This window comes from Atractosteus spatula, chromosome 12 (genome assembly GCF_055471065.1).
Source record: "Atractosteus spatula isolate fAtrSpa1 chromosome 12, fAtrSpa1.hap1, whole genome shotgun sequence".
NCBI classification, from domain to species: Eukaryota; Metazoa; Chordata; class Actinopteri; order Semionotiformes; family Lepisosteidae; genus Atractosteus; species Atractosteus spatula.
In genome coordinates this window covers 2,830,606-2,849,966 of record NC_142717.1, presented here as the reverse complement: position 1 = coordinate 2,849,966, position 19,361 = coordinate 2,830,606, and the positions used below count along the sequence as shown (strand labels likewise).

Genomic DNA, 19,361 nt, shown 5'->3' with positions numbered 1-19,361 from the left:
CCCTGTTTTTTTCCTGCTGCTTACACCATCCAAAACGATACAAATAAATGTTCTGATTGGCGTCAGGAGAGTGCTTTTTTTCTCCCAAAAAAACTCTTTGCCCACAAAACGGATTTGAACAAAATATGTAAGTCATAGAAAGCAAAACCGCTTTCTGCCACAACAGCACCTTGAATGCAGTTTGAGAACCGCTGCTTGCAGTTAAGGAGCACATGACAAGCAAGGTAACAGGCAGAATGGCAACCAAAAAACACAGGCGCATTGTACAAAACCTTATTCCCATTCTACACCTGTCTGTTCCCAGAGTTAAAGGATAGCATATGTCAACAAGAATATAATTACAGACAAACACTGCCATGTTCACGGGTGGTTAAAATAAATTACAGGTTTCCTGTGCTGTGACTCAGCTGCTGTGGCTTTATTGCTAATTAATGTGTCCCTGTTTCTCTTTATCATATTATCAACTCCATGTGCTGGTGAGCAAAGTCAAAATATGGGAACAGGGGCTATTTTCTATAAAGCATGATCCTACCCTAAACACAAACAAGGAGAGATTATTCCTCACACATTCCAGAGGGTCTCAGTCATTCCACCTGCATCTGTTCAAGCTTAAATTTATATAGGCCTCTTTTTTCATGATGCCAGCAGGCTATGCATTTAAATATGTCCGTATACTGTATGAGTCTCTAAGCTTTCGAAAGCTTGAAAAATCATACTTGTGCATAAAGAGTAAAAGTTGTACTGACTGAGAAGCCTATGAAAAATGAGCATGGAAAATGTTATAACTGCCTAACATGAGCTGACATAGACAAGATACAGTGAAGGAAGAGAACTCCATGCTGTTTCGTAGATGATATGACGATGTGCAGAACTGCTTTTGGATGAAGAAGCTGTAGAACTACTAGCTTTTCATGAATGGAAGGACTGCAGGGGGAAGGGGGTTAAAGGCAGTGGTGAAGGAAAAGTGGGAGGATCTTGCTGTTACTCACTGGATGAGGCATCCCATCGACAGTAATGGAAAAAAAAACATTAGGTTCCTCTTGCTATTTATTATGACGTAATGTCTTATTCTGGTAGCTGTGAGAGCCTCTTTGTTGAGGTTTTGAGACTCTTGGTCTGGGTTTCTCAGTGAACCTAACAAATTAAGTTTGCGAGAGGAGAATCGACACACACCAAGCTCATGATGAGGAAAGACTAGAGTTGACAACAGTGTCTTCTACTTAACAATTCATACATGGCTTGCCAAGAAGTGTAGCCAGTTTTAATGAGCAACAGTTATGGACAGGATGCCCTGGCGTGGCCAGACTTCTATGATCAAGAATTTGGCTGTGATTAATTCCTTGGAAAGGAGATTTGATCAGAGAATCAGAGAAAATGCTTTCTGACCACCAGTGTGTAATGAAGGTGTAGACAGAGTAACGCCTAAAGGTCATCTCTCTGCCCCAGAGACACAAATAACTGTAAGGGCACAGCCACAAACTGACTGGGAAAAAGTGAGCTTTGAATTGGAAACATGTGTTTCAGTTCATTTGAATTTCTTCTTCTGCATAACCAAAGATGTTATACAGCTTGGAAATAAATGTGGTAAGAGCTGTCTGCTTACATAAATGTTATTTAAATGTACACAGTGTGGTATTCATTTTGTTCCATTAGGACTGGCAGTTTTCTTCCTCACTGCCTCCGCACCATCATTTTGTGTTGTCACAACATTAATAATGATACCGTTTTACCACAAAATGGAAACATGGGCCATTTAGATTGAATACTTATTGCTTTTAATAGACATTCTCAATATATAAGAAACCTGGTACTGTATCATCAAAAGTCTACTTTTGGTCGTGTGTAGTATGCTACACTTTGTAACAAATCTACTGTAGTTCAAATACTTGGATGGACTTCTTATGACTTTCCTGATTAATGCAGGTGTCATGGTAAGGTGTGTCATCTTATTTCTGCAGTTAGTCTTACACAATATTGGGGTTGTGTCACTTCTCTCGGCTCCAACCTATTTTAATGCCACGCTTGCTATCCTGTGAATAAAAGACACGTTGTCGTTGTCAGGGTTCTAAAAGATTCTCAGGAGTACACATCTTATAAATGGCAAATTATGTTTGATCCCATCGAAAGGAAGCAATATCAAGTACTGTATTCATACAGCAATGCTGTCTTGTCATTTGAAACCTGCTGGAAGCTTTCAGCCATGAATGGAAATCCTTAATACAGGCTGTGTTTTTGTGGTAAAAAAACAGTATGTGCATGTTGATTTCAGGGCCTTGATTGTAATTGATTACTGAGGGTGACTGACACAGAGAATGAGTTCTGGAGCACATTCTCTGTCATATGTGCTGTCATTCTGCTTAATTGAATTGATATAATTTGGCTCATGAAAAAATGGCTTCATTTCTGTATTTGTGTGTGATTGTCGGTTTTAAAATGTTGCTTTTTTTGCACTGGTTTATTTGGAAAAGTGAAGCCATTCTTTTACAATGGAACAGCTCTTTTCTCTTAAGGTGTGATGTATTTTTGGCATTGCTCTTTTTCATTTTGCATTATTTTTTGATTATGCTATATACATTTCATACTGTAGAGTATTGTAGATGTTATTGTTTCTTTCATCCTAAACTATTTACTGTCTATTGTACTGTATGTAACATAGTAGATGTTTTTCTATCATTGAGCCCTCCACTGACTTCTTTCATTGGTGCTCTCAGAGTGACTTTTTTCCCTGTAACATACTAGATTTGCTGTAGATGTACTTGCTTTAACGGTATTCTTGGTATTGATAAGTAATGTGATGAAACTTGGCTGACTTTTTGTCTGGTTGAAAACTGTGAAGTGATATTTGGATGAAATGGCACATCACTGAGGATTTTTTTATTATACTGACGCTAGCATCTTACATTTGTTGTGCAAAGCCTGTCTTTGAATAGCATGTTCAAAACTCTTGCTTGGTCTTTGTGTTGCTGGATTTTTGGAAGGTACAGTTTTCTGTTAATATTATATTTCTTCACATGAACAGCTAGTTCTGTGTGCTGCTTGAGTGCAGGAGATAGTTGTGAGATATTGCATTACATACTGTAGCTAAGCTTTAATCAGTTTATAGCTCATTTGATGAAACCCATTACCACACACCATTTGTCAGCGTGGTTGTGTTAATTTAACGTTGTGTACACAATAATGATTTTTGGGTATTGCAGCAGGATTTAATGTAATGTGAAAATGAAAATATATCTAGTGGAATGATACTCTAGCGGTTGTCTGTATAACATCATTTTGTGTGGGTTGTCACAGTACTTAACGTGTGCTAAAAAGGGTTGTGGTTTGATGATTTCCAGATTTCTATTTGTGATGCACTATTACCCCAGTGCATATTAGTTGTTATTAGCTGATGTGATGCTTTTTTAAAGGGGGATCCTAATATTTCTTCATTTAAATACTTTTAAACCTGCAGAAACCAGTGAACTCAAGTCAACCATGTATTTAATTCATTTAATCGCAAGGTGAAACTTGCCCTGCTCAATTATCTCTTTGTAAATCAAGTCTTCTCAGGTGACTTGAGATCTTCTGTATGCTGAGCATCAAATGACGTATGTGTATATTTTTAGAAAAATAAGGTGCACATACAGTATTTGGATATTGATTCAATGTTTTTGCCCTCAGTTTGATTAATTGCACACACATAACCACAGTACACTGGAGTAATTCTTAGTGTTGCTTAAGGAACAAATCACCTCATTAGTGAAAGGGTGACTGAACCCGCTGATTGTCAAGCCTGGTGAAAATTAAGAAAGGAAGCCACAGAAAGCACCCAATGTGCCGAGCTTTTCAAGAGAGTAACCTCAGCTTAGCTCACCTTTAAAGCCTCCTAGCGCTTTGAGAAGCCACCTTTAAAGGCGCTGTATAAAATAAAGTTTATTATTAGTAGTAGTATTACCTTTAGCAGTGCCAAGTTTCCTTTTGCAATGAATCAAGGTTTTGTGCAGACCGTCATCGCAGATCTTCGTGAGTCGTGATGCATGGACTGTTGTGTACAGCCAACCAATCGATGGAGAGTCTGGACACGAAGGTCAGGTCAATACAGGACTCCAGGCGTAGTTAAAGTAATTTGTGCTACTGTATGTGCAAGTAGGAACAATGCAGCAGAATGCAACAATTGTGTAGTCGATGCCCTACAGTACACACCAAGCTTGATGTGTAGCATCTCACAGACCAGTGAACTGTCTGATTCCTATTCACAATGTACAAGAGGAAGAGGACAGAATCCTGTTAAGCAGCATGTTCAATCTACAGTATGCGGTTTGTATTGCTTCCAAAAGTGGACACTCAAGATACTAGTCTGTGACTTTCACAGTAGAAGACTTGCTGATCAACCTTGTTGATCACAAATGTTAATCAGCATAATGAATTCAGATACTATATGACATGTCTATTCAATAAAATGTCATTGTTCTTGCTGCAAAAAAAGTTTGTCCTTTAATTTACCATAATTGTGTATTGTAACAGCTATACTTGATATGTTTCTTGTGATGATCCATATACAATAGAATTTCTCTATGCATTTAAGTATTTTACCCAATTCCTAGATGAGGTATGCAGTTTATTTCTAATATAGTGTGAAGAAAAAAGAGATCTGGAGATTTAAATACTTATATAAGAGCACTTGAAAACATCTTAATTTTCAAGAGTTTCACTCAGTTTCACTTAAAAATATCTTAGTTTTCAAGACAGTTTTATTTACAAATACATACTTTTTAGGATGTTATACTAGCGCTGTACTTATTTCTCCTCCTTATTAATATAATTATATAGGTCATTTCAGTCAATGTCTGCATATGCCGCGATCAGATTATCGGAAGGCAGGTTTCCCATCATCATTCAGTGGTACGGGAAATGCATAGATTTAATTTGAAAGATTTAAATGCAGGGAATTTAATCTTGCATTTAAATATTTTTTACACATCTATCTCCTGTTAAGTGGTATTTGATGACTTAAGTGATTTTTGATGGTTAAAATATCTTTCAAGAAAGGATCAAATGAATGATAGCATTTCAGACGTCCTTTGAATTTTGTGTTAAAATCCTGTTAAAAGCCCACAAGACAAGAACACATTCTAAGAAGCACACGTATTGTTTCACTGTTTTATAAGAGTAGAACTACTATTCCTTTATGGTTCTTAAGTAAAGGCAGAACTGTATAATCAGAGGATTGACAATGATCATTCTTAATTGACTTAACTGATTGCACAGTGGACATCACATTGCCAAAACAGTGTCCAATTATCGGTGTGTACTGAATCACTTAATTGGTCCTGCACAACACTCTTACTTGGACTTTAGTATTTTTCATGCTTGTAAATCTGGAGATAATGAAAGACAGCTGGTCTTTCAGAATTGAATACCATGATGGACCAACACAGTTGGCACCCTACTTTAGCTATTTGAAATCAGGCTACGTACTTGTACAGTATTATCAGGATCATGACTTTCAAATCCTTTCCACGAATCAAAGAGTTACACAACTGTCCTTTCAAGTTTAGAAGTTCATTTTAAGTTTTAAGGATTCGTGGGCTTTATTTTCCTTTGCTTTACTAGTGAGGGAATACCTTTAAACAAACGTTCTGGTAAAATCTAATTACATCCTGTTGTCACTTACAGTACATTTTAATCATTCTGTTAATTTAATCTCTACTTGTTCATCTTCCATTCTATACAATCAGAATGTCAAATAGAAGCTATAATTTGAAGAGCTAATCTCATCCACATCACAGTCAATCTCACATACCCAGTTCCTTGTTGCTGATTCAGTCAATTTAAGGTACTGGAATGATTTAAATTGTTCATGCCCATGATTGCCATTATCTTGTGTAAATAAACCATGTATTATATACATATTATACATATATAATACACAAAATAGGGTTATACAGATTAGTTCAAAGCAATGTGCACTTTTTATCACATTTTCGGGTCAATTTGGCCAGCTCAAACCCATTTTGAAAACGTCCTAACGCACTGTCACACTTCTTTGCATAAGAAAAGTGTAATCTAGCTCAATGTCATACATTTTTTCTGTAATGTATACATTTTCTGTTGACGTGGCAAGTTATAGCTGCAATTGATTTTTTTTATTATTGCAAATTGTCTGTTTTCAAGTTCAATTTGTACATAATACTTCAAGTGAACCCAGGTAATAGTGTCTTTTTCTATAGTTACTGTTACAACTTTACTGTTATTTTCTGTTTCTTCTATTTTTTATTGATGGAAAAATTATTTTTTAAATAAAACGTTTTAAGAAAGATGAAGTTTTCTAACCAACTGAGTTATATCAAAACTGTATCAGTGCCTCATTACTCAGTGGTCATCATTTTAGCAAACTGCACAACATCACATGAGGCATATGGGATAGTGATAACATGAAAAGGAATCTGGTATAAATTTACAGAGGGGAAAACAGCACTATCATCTATTACATACAACAATCCTCTCTGTTTTATCAGCCTTGCAGTGCAAGATGTCTTAATAAAAAGCTGATGACAAGCAATAGATAGTAATTGCTCTTACAGGTGTAAGCCGACTTTTATACAGACAAAAACTCATGTAAGCTGTGACTCTTTGACTCTATTGTTCCAGTTATTTCTATAGCCAAAATATCACTAACACTAGAGAGCTACAATAAAACCCTGACATTCCACAAGCATCTCAGCTTCCTTTTTGAATCATTCACATAAAACGCAGGTTGAGCTGCAATTTCTTTTTTTTTTTTGGTTTTGCTTTCTCTGTGTTGCAAGTTGAAGGCTACAGCTACATTTTTCTGCGAGCTTTCTTCTGCTTCCTTTTAATTTCCTCTATGGTTTCCACCTGTGTTGAAAAGCCCTCAAAGAGCTTTTCAGATGGTGCTAATCAAATGGAACAGTGGGATTTTCATCAAATGTTTTATCTTCTTTTTTGCATGGATGTGCCTGTTTACACTGGGAAAAAAAACAGTGCTACACTGTGCTTTTTTTTACAGGGGTGGTTCAAAATTGTTTCTGCCACAGAGACCACTGCTGTCACACTACAAAGTGCTTTATGTTGAGTATTACTCCTCATATTATTTTTCACACATCTCAAAGCACAGTACAAAGATTAAATAAATAAAGCACTAAAAACACAAAACACAATTAAAAGTCAACAACAGTTAAATAAGACCAGAGGAAGGAATTAATCAATAAAAGTCATATTTAACAAGTGCTTCTTTAAATGAGATGTCACACAATAGCAAAGTCTTGCGTTAGATGGAATAAGATGTTGGGCTTCAGTGATCGTACTGTAAATTGTGTGTGGGGAATGTACTCATGCATTAAATCTTTTAGGTAATCGGGGGCTTAAAAGGAAGCATTTTAGGCATTAAAAGGAGAAGCAGAATTTTGTAATCAGCCCAGTATTTCACATGCAGCCAGTTCAGTCTGTGTGCTGGTGTTAACGTGTATTTTACATTTACGGTACTGCAGAAACGTACTGGATGTGGATGCTGTCCAGTTTTATTCACTATAAAATGAATTTATTTTTAACAAAACATCCAAGGAATGTTGTACAAAAATGATATCTTGCTGATACTTCAAAAGACCGCTCAGAACTAACACAGTGATTTCTCACTTGAAGCAGGACACCGACGTTGGTACCATCAACAACCTTCCTAAACAGGAGTGGTCCAGTTAGCATGACCTCAGAACACTGAACAGAACACTAGGTCTGAACATTTCAAAACACCCTTGTATTAGAAACAGAAGTTCATTTTAGGGAAAAAAAATACTCTCTATGTAATACAGTATATATATTATTCCATCAATTGAAAATCTTATTCCAAATGATTTTTAACATATTTGATCTTAACCTTGTGTAGGTTTCACAGATATGTGTCATTCTAGGTTTTCATGATTATTTGAAATAAAATAAAGAAATTTTAGTGGGAAATTATTCCAGAATGCTGTTTCGCAGTTTCATATTACTTTGTTGTAACAGCAAGAAAAACATCTAAGCAGGACACAAGCTATCTTTTGTTTTCTTGAGTATTATCGGCGCATAAAATGTATTTTATTTTTCCAGTGTAATTTTAAAACACTCATTTTCATTTCTTTCCAGTTTTTTTAAGTCTTTTCAGTTAAAATGATAAGTCCAATGTAATGACCATTCAACAGTAAATTAAATCTGCTTCATGAAATTTTAAAAGAAATTTTCATACAGATAGATCATGTCATTCTTTTGTGTAAGGCTGGGTTGTGATTGTTACGTTTATTTATAAAAACATTCAGTGCCTTGCAAAATTCTAGGTTTTTCAAATGACGTATAAACTTTTACTCTTTAGTATATTACTGTTGTATCCGAGTATGATTTAAATAAATAATATAAAATGACAGTTTTATTACACGGTACTGTATATACAGTGTAATACAAGTAAAATACCATAAAGGATTTGCTTAATATTTTCACTCTTTCATTTTCTTTTGTTTTCTTCTATAAATTTAATCTTGAATCCAGAGTGAAACTGGAATATTTTTTATAATTTATAACCATATATCTTTTAAAGCATTCCACAGGTTACATGTCCTCTTATTTTTCTATGGCTCTGGGTAATCCCATATGGCCTCAATCAGGATCATGTCAGGACTTTGTGGTGGTCATTAAAGCACTTTTAAAAGCTTGGCCTCTAAGTTATGTTTAACTACTGTATATGAACTATTTTTATATAGAGGATGTATGCTCTTACATACAGTATGTTTACATAGAAATTGAAAAGGTTTTTTGTCCTGCTTAAAGTATATATGTAATGCTCCGTAGATATTTAGAATTCTCATCTTTTTGAGCAAGTGTGCAGGGAGGTTCTGAAAAAAAATTAAAAACCCCTTCTGAGATTTCTGCAACTAAAATAGCTGTTGTGAGTTTTCTGTTAAAAAAGTACCTTAACGAAGAAGTCTGTGCCCTGGTTAGCCATGTTGGGTGGTGTAGAGGTTGGGTTTTAGTGCAGCTGTAGGCCCACACCAGAAAATGTACATTTACATGCAATAAGTGTATTCTTATATGAGTCAGAATTTAAAAAGCAGCAAAAAGAACAGAAAGCCTGCTGCTTAAACAGTGCTTCATGGTGGTGCGCCTTGATTTCCACGTTTCCCAGTGGACTTGTTTCTTTTCCTTCCAGCAGATCTCTGTTTATTAGCCATTAGTGGTCTGCACAATCAGGCTCCTAAGCCTGAATGAATTTGTGAAGAACACGGTGCCTGATAATTTGAACACTGCACCTTGTACCATTACTTCTAGTATTGTTCTAGGTTGGCTTTGGAGCTTTTATTTAAAAAGGCATCTGGAAGTACTTTTTCCATCCTGTTATTGACTGCACATCATCTCATGGTGAAATTTGCAACAGAGAAGTTACCCAGACTCACGCAAAAGACAAAGACACTGTCATGAAGAAAGCCCTCACTTGCCTTTAAAAATGGCCAGCGTCTGCTGTAACGCTCAAGCAAATGGTCCAAAAAAACAAAAAAAAAATATTGTCATGCCGTAAAGAAATTACTTTTGGCTGATGGAACAGCTGCTTATTATCGTCTTTAAGTTATTTACCAGCGTGATTATCCTGATTATTATTTCAGCGATGTAAAGTTATGCACTTTAAAGACCTGCCAGTGGGTTTTTGATGTTCGGTTAGGAGGGCCTGCTGCCAAGAGCTGAGGCGAAAGACTGAAAGTTTCAGCACCAAGTGAAAAAAAGGGGAAAACCATCTGACATCAAAAGCGCTCAGGTTTTACAAAGCTTCACTGTTTCCCTGGTATAATCGCATTCCTGTTTTTCTAACACGAACCCTGGCCTGTGCTCTTTTTTCCCCAGCCCCCGCCGAGCCTTTGCTGTGCAAATTTGCTGATGGAGGGCAAAAGAAGCGACAGAATCAAAGTAAATACCCCCAGAATGGAAGACCGTGGCCGAGAGAAGGAGAGGTGAGCGTGTGATGAGTTTAGTAAACAAGCACCTGCTGGACTCCTGCAGCTGGGCTTCTAAGACCTTGATTAAAATCAGGGCATAGCCTGAGAACAACAACAAAAAAATCAATCGTGCCGCTCCACAACTGAGGAAAAGGGGAAAAAAAAGACAGCCATGCTGTTTCTGAGACCTCCTTATACGCCCAGACATCTGGGCACATTTAAGCCATGCCTTTTAACCAGGCATTTAATCTCTTCTTGTGTCTCAAAATATATCTGGGAATAGTTAGCGCTAAATGATGGTCGCACTGTACTGCACCAGCATGACGTAGTACAAAGAGAGTTTTTTTCCAGTTCCCTGGTGGAATAAAGATGGGAATATTGTTTTAACGGCAAGAACCTTTTAGGGGGGTAAATGCTGATGAAGTCTGACTGGTAATATATTTCTGGTGTTTGAGCTGAAAGATGTTTTTAAAAGGTGTCAGAAGCAGGGGTTCTCAACTTATACAGTACCATTACTAATTCAATATAAAGTATATCACTAATTGTGTGCTTTTTCTTTTTCCAGTGTTTTGCTAATTGCATGTGACATTATAGACATTAATGAATGGCCTAGGCACTAGTACAGTAGGTTGGTTCAAATAGAAATGCCACAAAAAAGTTTTTTTGGTAAAACCTAACAGCTGCAGTAAGCAAAATGCTGAAACTACCTCATCTGGCCACAATGAATGTGTTTTACGTTTTGCAAGTCTTTTGATGCTTAACTGATTTTTATTTTCTGTGACTTTTTAGTACAACATCTTTCAGAAAGAATCTAACATAAAATTAGCAGTATTAGAGTTAATCCAGTGGCAAATGTTTTAAAGAAAACTGAAGTCTGTTTCGCAACTGTATCTTTTAATCTCGTGTCCTTTTAAAAAACTGTAATGATTGTGATTTTCTCAGTTTGCTTGATGGAGTAGCCTCTTATTCCTATCATGGGTCACAGATCCACCCTGCAAGTGTAGGGCACAAGACAGAACCATGGTCTGGATTGGGCACCAGTCCATTGCTGGACACACACCCGAAGCACACAGGGCTAGTTTCAGGAGACCGTTTATCTCACCAGCATGTCTTTGGAAGGTATTGGAGGAATTGTATTGTCTGGAAACAAATTGTGAAGAAAAATAAATGCGTATTTTTATGCATAAACTGAAGTTGCTGGGCTTCTCTTCCATGCCGCATATTAAAGATTAAATACTTTTAGCATAAACATTTGAATAATTCATCGTTACTAAAAGCTGAATTTTCTGTTGCCTCATTTCATGCTCTCATCACATAATTCCGGGAACAAGAAAGGCCACTGTGTTAGAAAGTAAAATATTCTGTCTTCTGGCTGTGTAACAGTACAAACTCCATTTCATGAAGCACATGAAGAATGTTTAGAAGATACTTCAAAATAATTAATAGCAAACATTAATAATCAGGGCAGGATGACATACGAAGGTCACCCTCAAAGTATTGCCCTAACATTTAAAAAAAAATCCTACAGGAAAACTGTGAGAGATTTGACTTTTACGTTGGCTGCAAAGTTCAGAAATATTCCTGCAGAGTCTCGCAACAATTAGTCATCAAACACATCTCGGAAAGGAAGGAGAAAAAAAACTAGATGTATAGCAGGTAAAATATACATAAAATAAGAATAAGAATAAACAATGTTGATTTTATGATTTAAACTTAACTATAGCATTGAACATAATACTAAACCCGGACCTTTTCTTTACAATGTTGTGAATCCTAGTCAAATTGTTAAATTTTTAATCATTCTGTTTGGATCACTGTAGCTGTACTATCTGTAGTAGCTAAAAGGTCAGAATCAACCACTTCTAGCAGTTAATTCTGAATCTTTTTAATGTTTAGTATTTGTTTAGAAATGTGTTCCCAATTTCTGATGCCTACTATTAACCCAATAGCTTCTTATCAGTCTGTGCACCTAGTGCACCTCTGAAGATGCAAATGCATGATTTCTTTACAGTGGAAAATGGAATAAATAGCTAAAAAACTAAAAGTAATGCATTACATCAAGACAAGGACTACTTTGTGGAACATTTAAAAAAACGTGTAAATACTCTCTCACTGGCTAAACTTGTGTTGGATAAAATAAGAGAAAAAAATGTTTGGTTAACATGAAACATTAACATGAAAAATTTTATCACTAAAATGTGATATAGAAAACTCTGGTTGTCTTTGGAAAATTACTTCCTCGTGTAGCTGTTGGAAAAATATTAAAATGTACAAATTCTTTGTGGGGTTACAGTATATTGTCAATGGGCCTTATGTTCATGGTGAATAATTTACTGATGCCAAGTTTATATGAATGTTGTAGCCAGTTTGTGATACTACAGGACTTGTAATTTCATAATACATGTATTCAGTCTCTGGAGAAAAGAAATTACTAGTACTGTAGCTACTGTCGGTGACGAGTGTGTTGGATAAGACTAGCCCTGAGGTCAAATATTTTTATTTATTTTGTATTTAGAAGCTTTGTAAAACAGGTAATTTAAAGTTTTATTTGCAGCATATTTTTAATAATACTGAGTTTGGATATCTGATTAAGGAGAGTTACAACAATTAGAAAAAAAACTAGAACAAGCATGCTTGCTTAAGCATTTATTTGCATAGAACCCTCTCAAGAAAGGAAAAGGAATTGTGTTGCTAATATGCCATCCTCAGCAACTTTTAGAAAGGGTGGAAATCTAGTTATCGCTCTACAGGGATGGTGCACCAGAAAGCACAAGACGAATTGCTGCTTGCAGGTTATTTGAAACATGAGTAAGGAATGTTTTTATTGCAGCTGGGTTATTCCACAATCCAATAAAGAGAAAACAACAACAACAACATGAATTTCAGGGAATTATTTGCCAGCCAGAGTACTGACAGCATGAAGGATCAGTTTATCTTGGAAAGTGAAATAACAAAGTTAGGTCAAATCGGTGTGCTGTGCAACAGCTGCTTTTCTAATTCTACAAAGTTGGAAAGTTGTTTTCTCTGTTTTGTATTTGTGTCATCACGTTATTGTTTTATTTTGCTATAAAACAAGTTTTAAGAAATTCTGGAAATATTTCTCGGTTTGTTTTGTAAAATTAGCCTCTGCTATCAGTCTGTCCTGTAACCAAATGTTTAAATGTTGTTTTCTTTGCTGAATATCAAGATGTGCTCTCTGTTTCAGACTGGAATGGCATTAACATATGACCCTGCTGCTATGCAGAACGGGTAAGAATATTTTTCATTGGTTTTATTTTTTCTTTGAATTTCTAGTTGTGTTTAATTCTAAGACTCCTCGTCTCACAATAGATGATTGTTGATAAACATAGACCAGCATTTCGTGTCTCAGAACAAGACTCTGCAGAGATTACCAGCACACTCCCTCTAAAAATCAGAACCATGCTCCCTTTGCAAGTGCTGGTTCAAACAGCAAACTGATGTGTCTGCTGGAGTACTGACACAGTTCTCACCAGTTTATCTGGCCACAGGGGGGCACCACTGCCTCACACACTGATGAAACTGGGGCTGGCTTGTGACTTTTATAGATGTAAATACCAAACAACTGCAATTTGAATGGGCTGTGGATAATAGGAAACAATTTGGGCATGGGAAGTGTGGATACAGCAAGGGATTGATAAAACTGATTTTTTTAGGTGTTCAATAGCTGTGACAACTATTATGGATTGCAAATGTGATATTTATAATCAAAGATGTGAATCATTTTTGTAGGTTCTTAAGCAGTCCTTTAGGCATGAATAGTTATGTGTTTGGTGTATTGGTACGTGATACTGAATGTATTAAATATCACAAAATGTAATATTTTAACCGATTATATTTTATATTTTATTTTTTATATATATTTTAAACCTCCTTATTACTTATTTACTTTTACTATTTTATCATATTGATTTTTAGTGTCGTTTTTTTTCCCATGGACACAACCACAGCCAAAACAACACAGAAATGCAAATTGTTAAATTTGTTTCATATCTGAAAACTTAATATTCTATAAAGGATCATAAACTCTTAAAATTGGGTTGTGTACCAGAGGGCAATGCATTTTCAGAACTGTCAGCATCTGGGCTCAACGGCTCTAGCTAGCCTGAAAAAGGTGCAGCGCAGCATCAATCGAGGGCCTTTCAAGCCCACTTTGGATTATTAAATCAGCGGAGGATTATTAGCGTTCTCCTATTCTGTCATCATTAATAACATAATGAATGTTATTGTAGAATTCTGGAAACACTTTCTGGGGTCCTGCCATATTAAACGAGAGCCCCTGCGGTGTCCTTACTGTGAGGTACTGAGAGCTCGTTTTGTGCCCTTCCTGTGCTGTGACATCACTTCCTGTGATGTGACAACAGTCCAGCCGGACAACACATGCCCTCTTTCAATTATGTACAGTAACAACAGCTTTCTTGCTGGATGAGAATGCCAGTTCAACTGCAGAGGCCTGACACATCATTGAGCTCCTTTGGATGTCTGTGGAATGAGCTTAGAGGTGTGGCCTCTAAGACTCACAGACCACTGCACAGGCACGTTCTTACCCAGGCTTTACAAGAGCAGTGGGACAGAATTCCATGAGATTCTGACGCAGAACATGCACTGCAGTTGTACAACGTGTGTTGTTTCCAGTGGTGGCCACATGTTCATGAACCCTGTTAATCAGCTGAGTATTAACCCACGTGATGTAAGAACATAAGAGTGCTTTAAAAGTATAATATTCTTTTCCTGATGATACCTTTGTAAATTTGCTACAGTTGTAAGTGATAAGTTCATTTTGGTGCTCGGTGTATAAAAAATAAAGCGCTGCACTTCGTGTTCTACATAGCCTCTAATTTTCTAGAGGGATAGAAAACCAATAAAACGTAGCAAGAATAGTAATAAATGAAAGGTTAGAGAAATAGGGATAGGAAATAAATGTAGTCCTGCCTATTCCTATTGATTATAAACAAGCTCTCTGAAAGCATGGATAGATAAAGTCGGTAGCTAGTTATGATGCAGTAGGCAATTATGTCAAACATAGTGATTTACTTAGTACATAAATAGCTGGATATCAGGGAGAGAGCTGGATAAATGTGCCTGTTTTAGCACATTTCTGAAGTGGAGATGAATATTTGCTTGGCAATAAAATCACCACATACTGTAATGGGCAAATACTGTACCTATGTACAACACATGCCTTTTCATACTGTTTGATTTAACAACAAAGCGATCTTTTTTGATTACTGCAGTAAACCTGTGAGCCTTCTTTTTATAGCCTTTAAGGAGGACATTCTCATCCCCTATGGCCTTGGTTTATTTAATTCAATTTTCTGGATTCTTTTCTGCCGCACACAAGTACACATATAGACTTTTCTTCTGGTAGCTCAGATGTTGTCATGGTGTAAATGTGCTACATATGGAAATTCTTCCCAGGCACTGAAACCTGGCACTGGGAAAGTGCCCACGCCACCTGCTTCCTCCATGATCCCTGTGGGCCACCCCCACTCTATATCTGCACTGCCAAAGTGCACAACACTGTAGTTCTGACTTCATGTACTTTCTCAAAAAAGGCATAGCATTGATTGTCACCAATTTAGTATAATGTGAGTGAGCTGGGTGATGGATGATGAGGAGACAAGGAGGAATCTAGGCTACATCGTGACAGGCCTGGGGCGTGTCCCTTAGTCAAGATGTTTTACTGTGTCCAGCCGGGAAATCTGTTTGGAATCAGCACCAAACAAGCATACGCTATAATTAAAACCTACCCCAATCTGAGCATTGCAATACAGTTAAGAATTTGACTCGTAGCTTCAATTTATTTTTGAAACTGCACCACTTCAAATAAACTCCAGCTCTTTCAAAATAAGTTTTGTCAAAATAATATTGATGTCAGTGAGTTCCTCTCCAAAGTGAATACGGAGACAGCTGCTGTTCAGCAAACTGTATGAATTAACCATTAAGAGAAAATCTAGCTTTATTCTTATAACAAGATTTGAGTGTCATAAAGCTACATTTTTGTTGCAGAGCCTGTCATGTGGATAGCTGTTTAATAGTAATATACATTATTATTGGTGTACATACTATTATTTTGTTTGTTTATATGCATTTTCTTTTGAACACGTTATGCATTCCTACAGTGCAAGAGGCTACTATACTGATTGCACAAATCGTTAAAGGAGTTTTAAATATGTAACAACAGTTAATACTACTGGGCATTAATTGGCCTTCGAACATGGGGAAAAAATAGACTGCACTCCAGTGTTTCTAATATATAATGCAAATGAGAGCCAGTCTGTGCTGGCTAAGGATTATTGACAAAAAGCTGTTCTCATAGTGCTTTTTTCTTTGTTCTCATTCCCAGATTCTATTCCTCACCATACAGTATTGCTACAAATCGTATGATTGCACACACATCTATCACGCCGTTCATCGCTGCTTCTCCTGTTTCGACATATCAGGTGGGTAAAATACGGCAGATAAATCGCGAGCCAGGAAGCCGAGGGGGTCTTCGGTCTTTGTCTTTGTGTGCTACGGAAGCATGTTGCGAGTCCACAGCCGTTTTGCGGGTAGAGTAGAAAAAGAAAGGCAGTAAAAAGCAGAAGACAGAAACAAAGTCCTGGTGAGACTCAAAGAGTAAACAAGGAGGTGCTCATAACAGATAAGTCAATGTACAAAACAAGATGCTAAATACAGTGTTTCCTTGTCTTCACTGTCTGGAAGTGATGTGTATTCTAACCTATAACATTATGTGATGTGGGTCTCTTCACCTTAGGAAATAACAGCTAATAACGAAAAGCAGCCTGTACCTTATTGACTGCAAATGTCCCATGCCTTTTATAAATGTACTCGTTCTGTTGATGGGTGAACGTTCTCCCTGTGTTTGCATGGGTTTCCTCTGGGTGCTCTGGTTTCCTCCCACTGTCCAAAGGCAGGCTGGTGGGTTAATGGGCTTCTGGGGAAGCTGGCCCTGGTGTGGGTGTGTGTGTGTGTCTGTGTGTGTGCCCTGTGATGGACTGCTGTCCTGTCCAGGGTGTCTGTCTGTGTGTGCCCTGTGATGGACTGCTGTCCTGTCCAGGATGTGTCCTGGCTTCTGCCTGTTGCTTGTTGGGATAGGCTCCAGCTTCCCCCTGATCCCATGTTGGATAAAGCAGTTAGAAAATGGATGGATGTAGGTGGGTGAATAGACATTTTTGTGGTAAATGAAGTCAATGAAGAGTGAGGAAAATTCGCCCTGCAGATTAGTATCTTTGTGTTGCCCATTGACATACTGTACAGTAGATTGTTCTTTCAATGACATGCACCGTGAGGTGACTGTTTTGAAGCGAAAAAGAGGAGATGTGTCAGGAGAAACAAATTTTGCAAGCCCTGCTAGTGATCTTTTCAGTCTCTCCTTCTTACCATCTGAGTCTCTAGTACTTTGGGTGCTTCTCTAAACCTTTACTCACCCACCTACTCACCTTTGTGCAGCTTGTGTTAATGCACCCCCCACATATAAGCTGCAAAGATATGTTTTGCATGGTGGAATACAAAAAAGTATTGCCCCAAAGCTAAAATTGTGCTCTACATCACTAGTGGGGAAAAAGCTCACACTAGCATTGCACACATGCACCACACCTTTTAAAGGGATTTTCCTTTTGTCCCTGTGTTTGATAGGGACATGCATAAAGTTAAAATGAACCTAAATCATTTGCTTAAGATCACATCAAGCGATGTGGGAAGATACGAGTCCTGAAACGTACCACTGGCAAGAAGCATTAAGTCTGAAACATGATAAAGGTATTTTTATTTGCAGAGCCAATAATTAAAGGTGAGTAAAACTTTCAAAAAATCTGATTTCAGCGAAAGAACAATTCTATAATATGATCACTTCAGCATGTCTCTAATCTTATTATCTTATTATTAATCATCTTATTTCAATAGAAGAAAACCTACAGGGAAGTGGAGACCTTTCTGCCCAGTCGTTAGTATGCTAATTGGCCAAAGGGTCAGCTTTGAAATACAGCTTTGTTCTCTGACTGTTCAGGATTTTTCAAAAACTCTCACTGCTTAAAATGGCGAAAGATGAATACCTATTTAATAACATTTTGAGAATCCAATGAACAGGTCAATTTGCCATGTCATTTCAGAATGGATGACAATGGCTCCCTGCATTATTCTCCAACATTTCTGTCGGTACTGTTTATGTTTAATTTGCATGTAAAAACAATCAAAGTGAATCCAGCTGCTGTTGATCATATTGAATAATTCTGTATAATAATATCGTATAGCGTTTCAGACGGGTTGTAATAGCAAAGTCTGACAAAATTGCATTACTTTTCTGGCAGCCATTACAAAGTAAAGATTATTTTATTGTCTTCAATTTCTCATAATATTTGCATGCTTGCTTTAACTAAGAACGAAAAATGACAAATAAACTGAGACTAAGGATCTCTGTAAATTAAATATAGTACATTGAATAAATCTAAGACCTCAATATTGTCATGTTTTCTCATCTGTTTTTTTCCTAATTGCTCTGATCACCTGTGAGTGAATTCTTGTAGACTCTTACTGAGTTTTTGGTTTCTCTTAAGTGCAGATTCTTTGATTTAGTTTTAGCTGTTATTTGTAAGTTATACCTCTGAGCACAACAAGAATGTGTTTTCTTGGGACTTCAATTAAAATGTTTTTCATGATTCACAGCTAGTTTACAATTATAATACACAATATGATTTAATGTACAATGATTTATTTCTGTGCACACAAATACAAAAGCATTTCATGTTCTAAACGCATTGCAGACATGTCCCTACAATATGATACTCATGCGATTTTATGTGGTTACAGTGAAAATATTTACTTACAAAAGTATAGATAAATATCTAACCACATTAATGTTAATGAAGGAAAACAATGAATTTTAAAGGCTGAACAGTTTGAAACCCACATCTAACAGATGAAAAATAAGACTAGAGACCACATAAAATGCATACTGAATGAGTCACAGAGTTAAGACAAAATTACAGTACTTTTTGCTTAATAAGTAATACTGAATAGTATCTTCCACACCTCAGGAGAATCAAATATCAATACATTTAAAAAATACTGATAATAACTGCTGATAGAGCAAAAGCTGCCATTGTCTGTTTTATGCTAATATGAGCAGATGACACTGTGTTGAAAGATTTAATACATTTATTCATACCTAGCTTTATGTTGCTTAAACTGTAGTAGGTAGTTTAAACACTGTAACAAAATCTTGATGATGGCTGCTGTCTAAAAATCATGCAGGGGTCATTTCCATTCACACTGAAGTGGAATTTTGGGGAGGAAACATCAATTCTTGCTCTCCACACGATACTCACTTGGGATATTTTTCACGTTCATTTTCTGTCACTGCCCTGAAAAAAAAAAACAGACATAAATCAG

At 36.7% G+C, this 19,361-nt stretch overlaps 1 protein-coding gene across 2 annotated transcripts in view; it reads left to right on the top strand.

The window, feature by feature from the left end:
* rbms3 (RNA binding motif, single stranded interacting protein) overlaps window positions 1–19,361 on the top strand; it is a 348,159-nt gene that overhangs the window by 307,531 nt on the left and 21,267 nt on the right. For both annotated transcript variants that reach the window (XM_088928552.1, XM_088928553.1), the window contains 3 exons: window positions 9,862–9,968; window positions 13,159–13,202; window positions 16,318–16,414. In XM_088928552.1, the coding sequence (XP_088784678.1) occupies window positions 9,862–9,968; window positions 13,159–13,202; window positions 16,318–16,414 (248 nt within the window). The remainder of the gene's footprint in view (window positions 1–9,861; window positions 9,969–13,158; window positions 13,203–16,317; window positions 16,415–19,361) is intronic.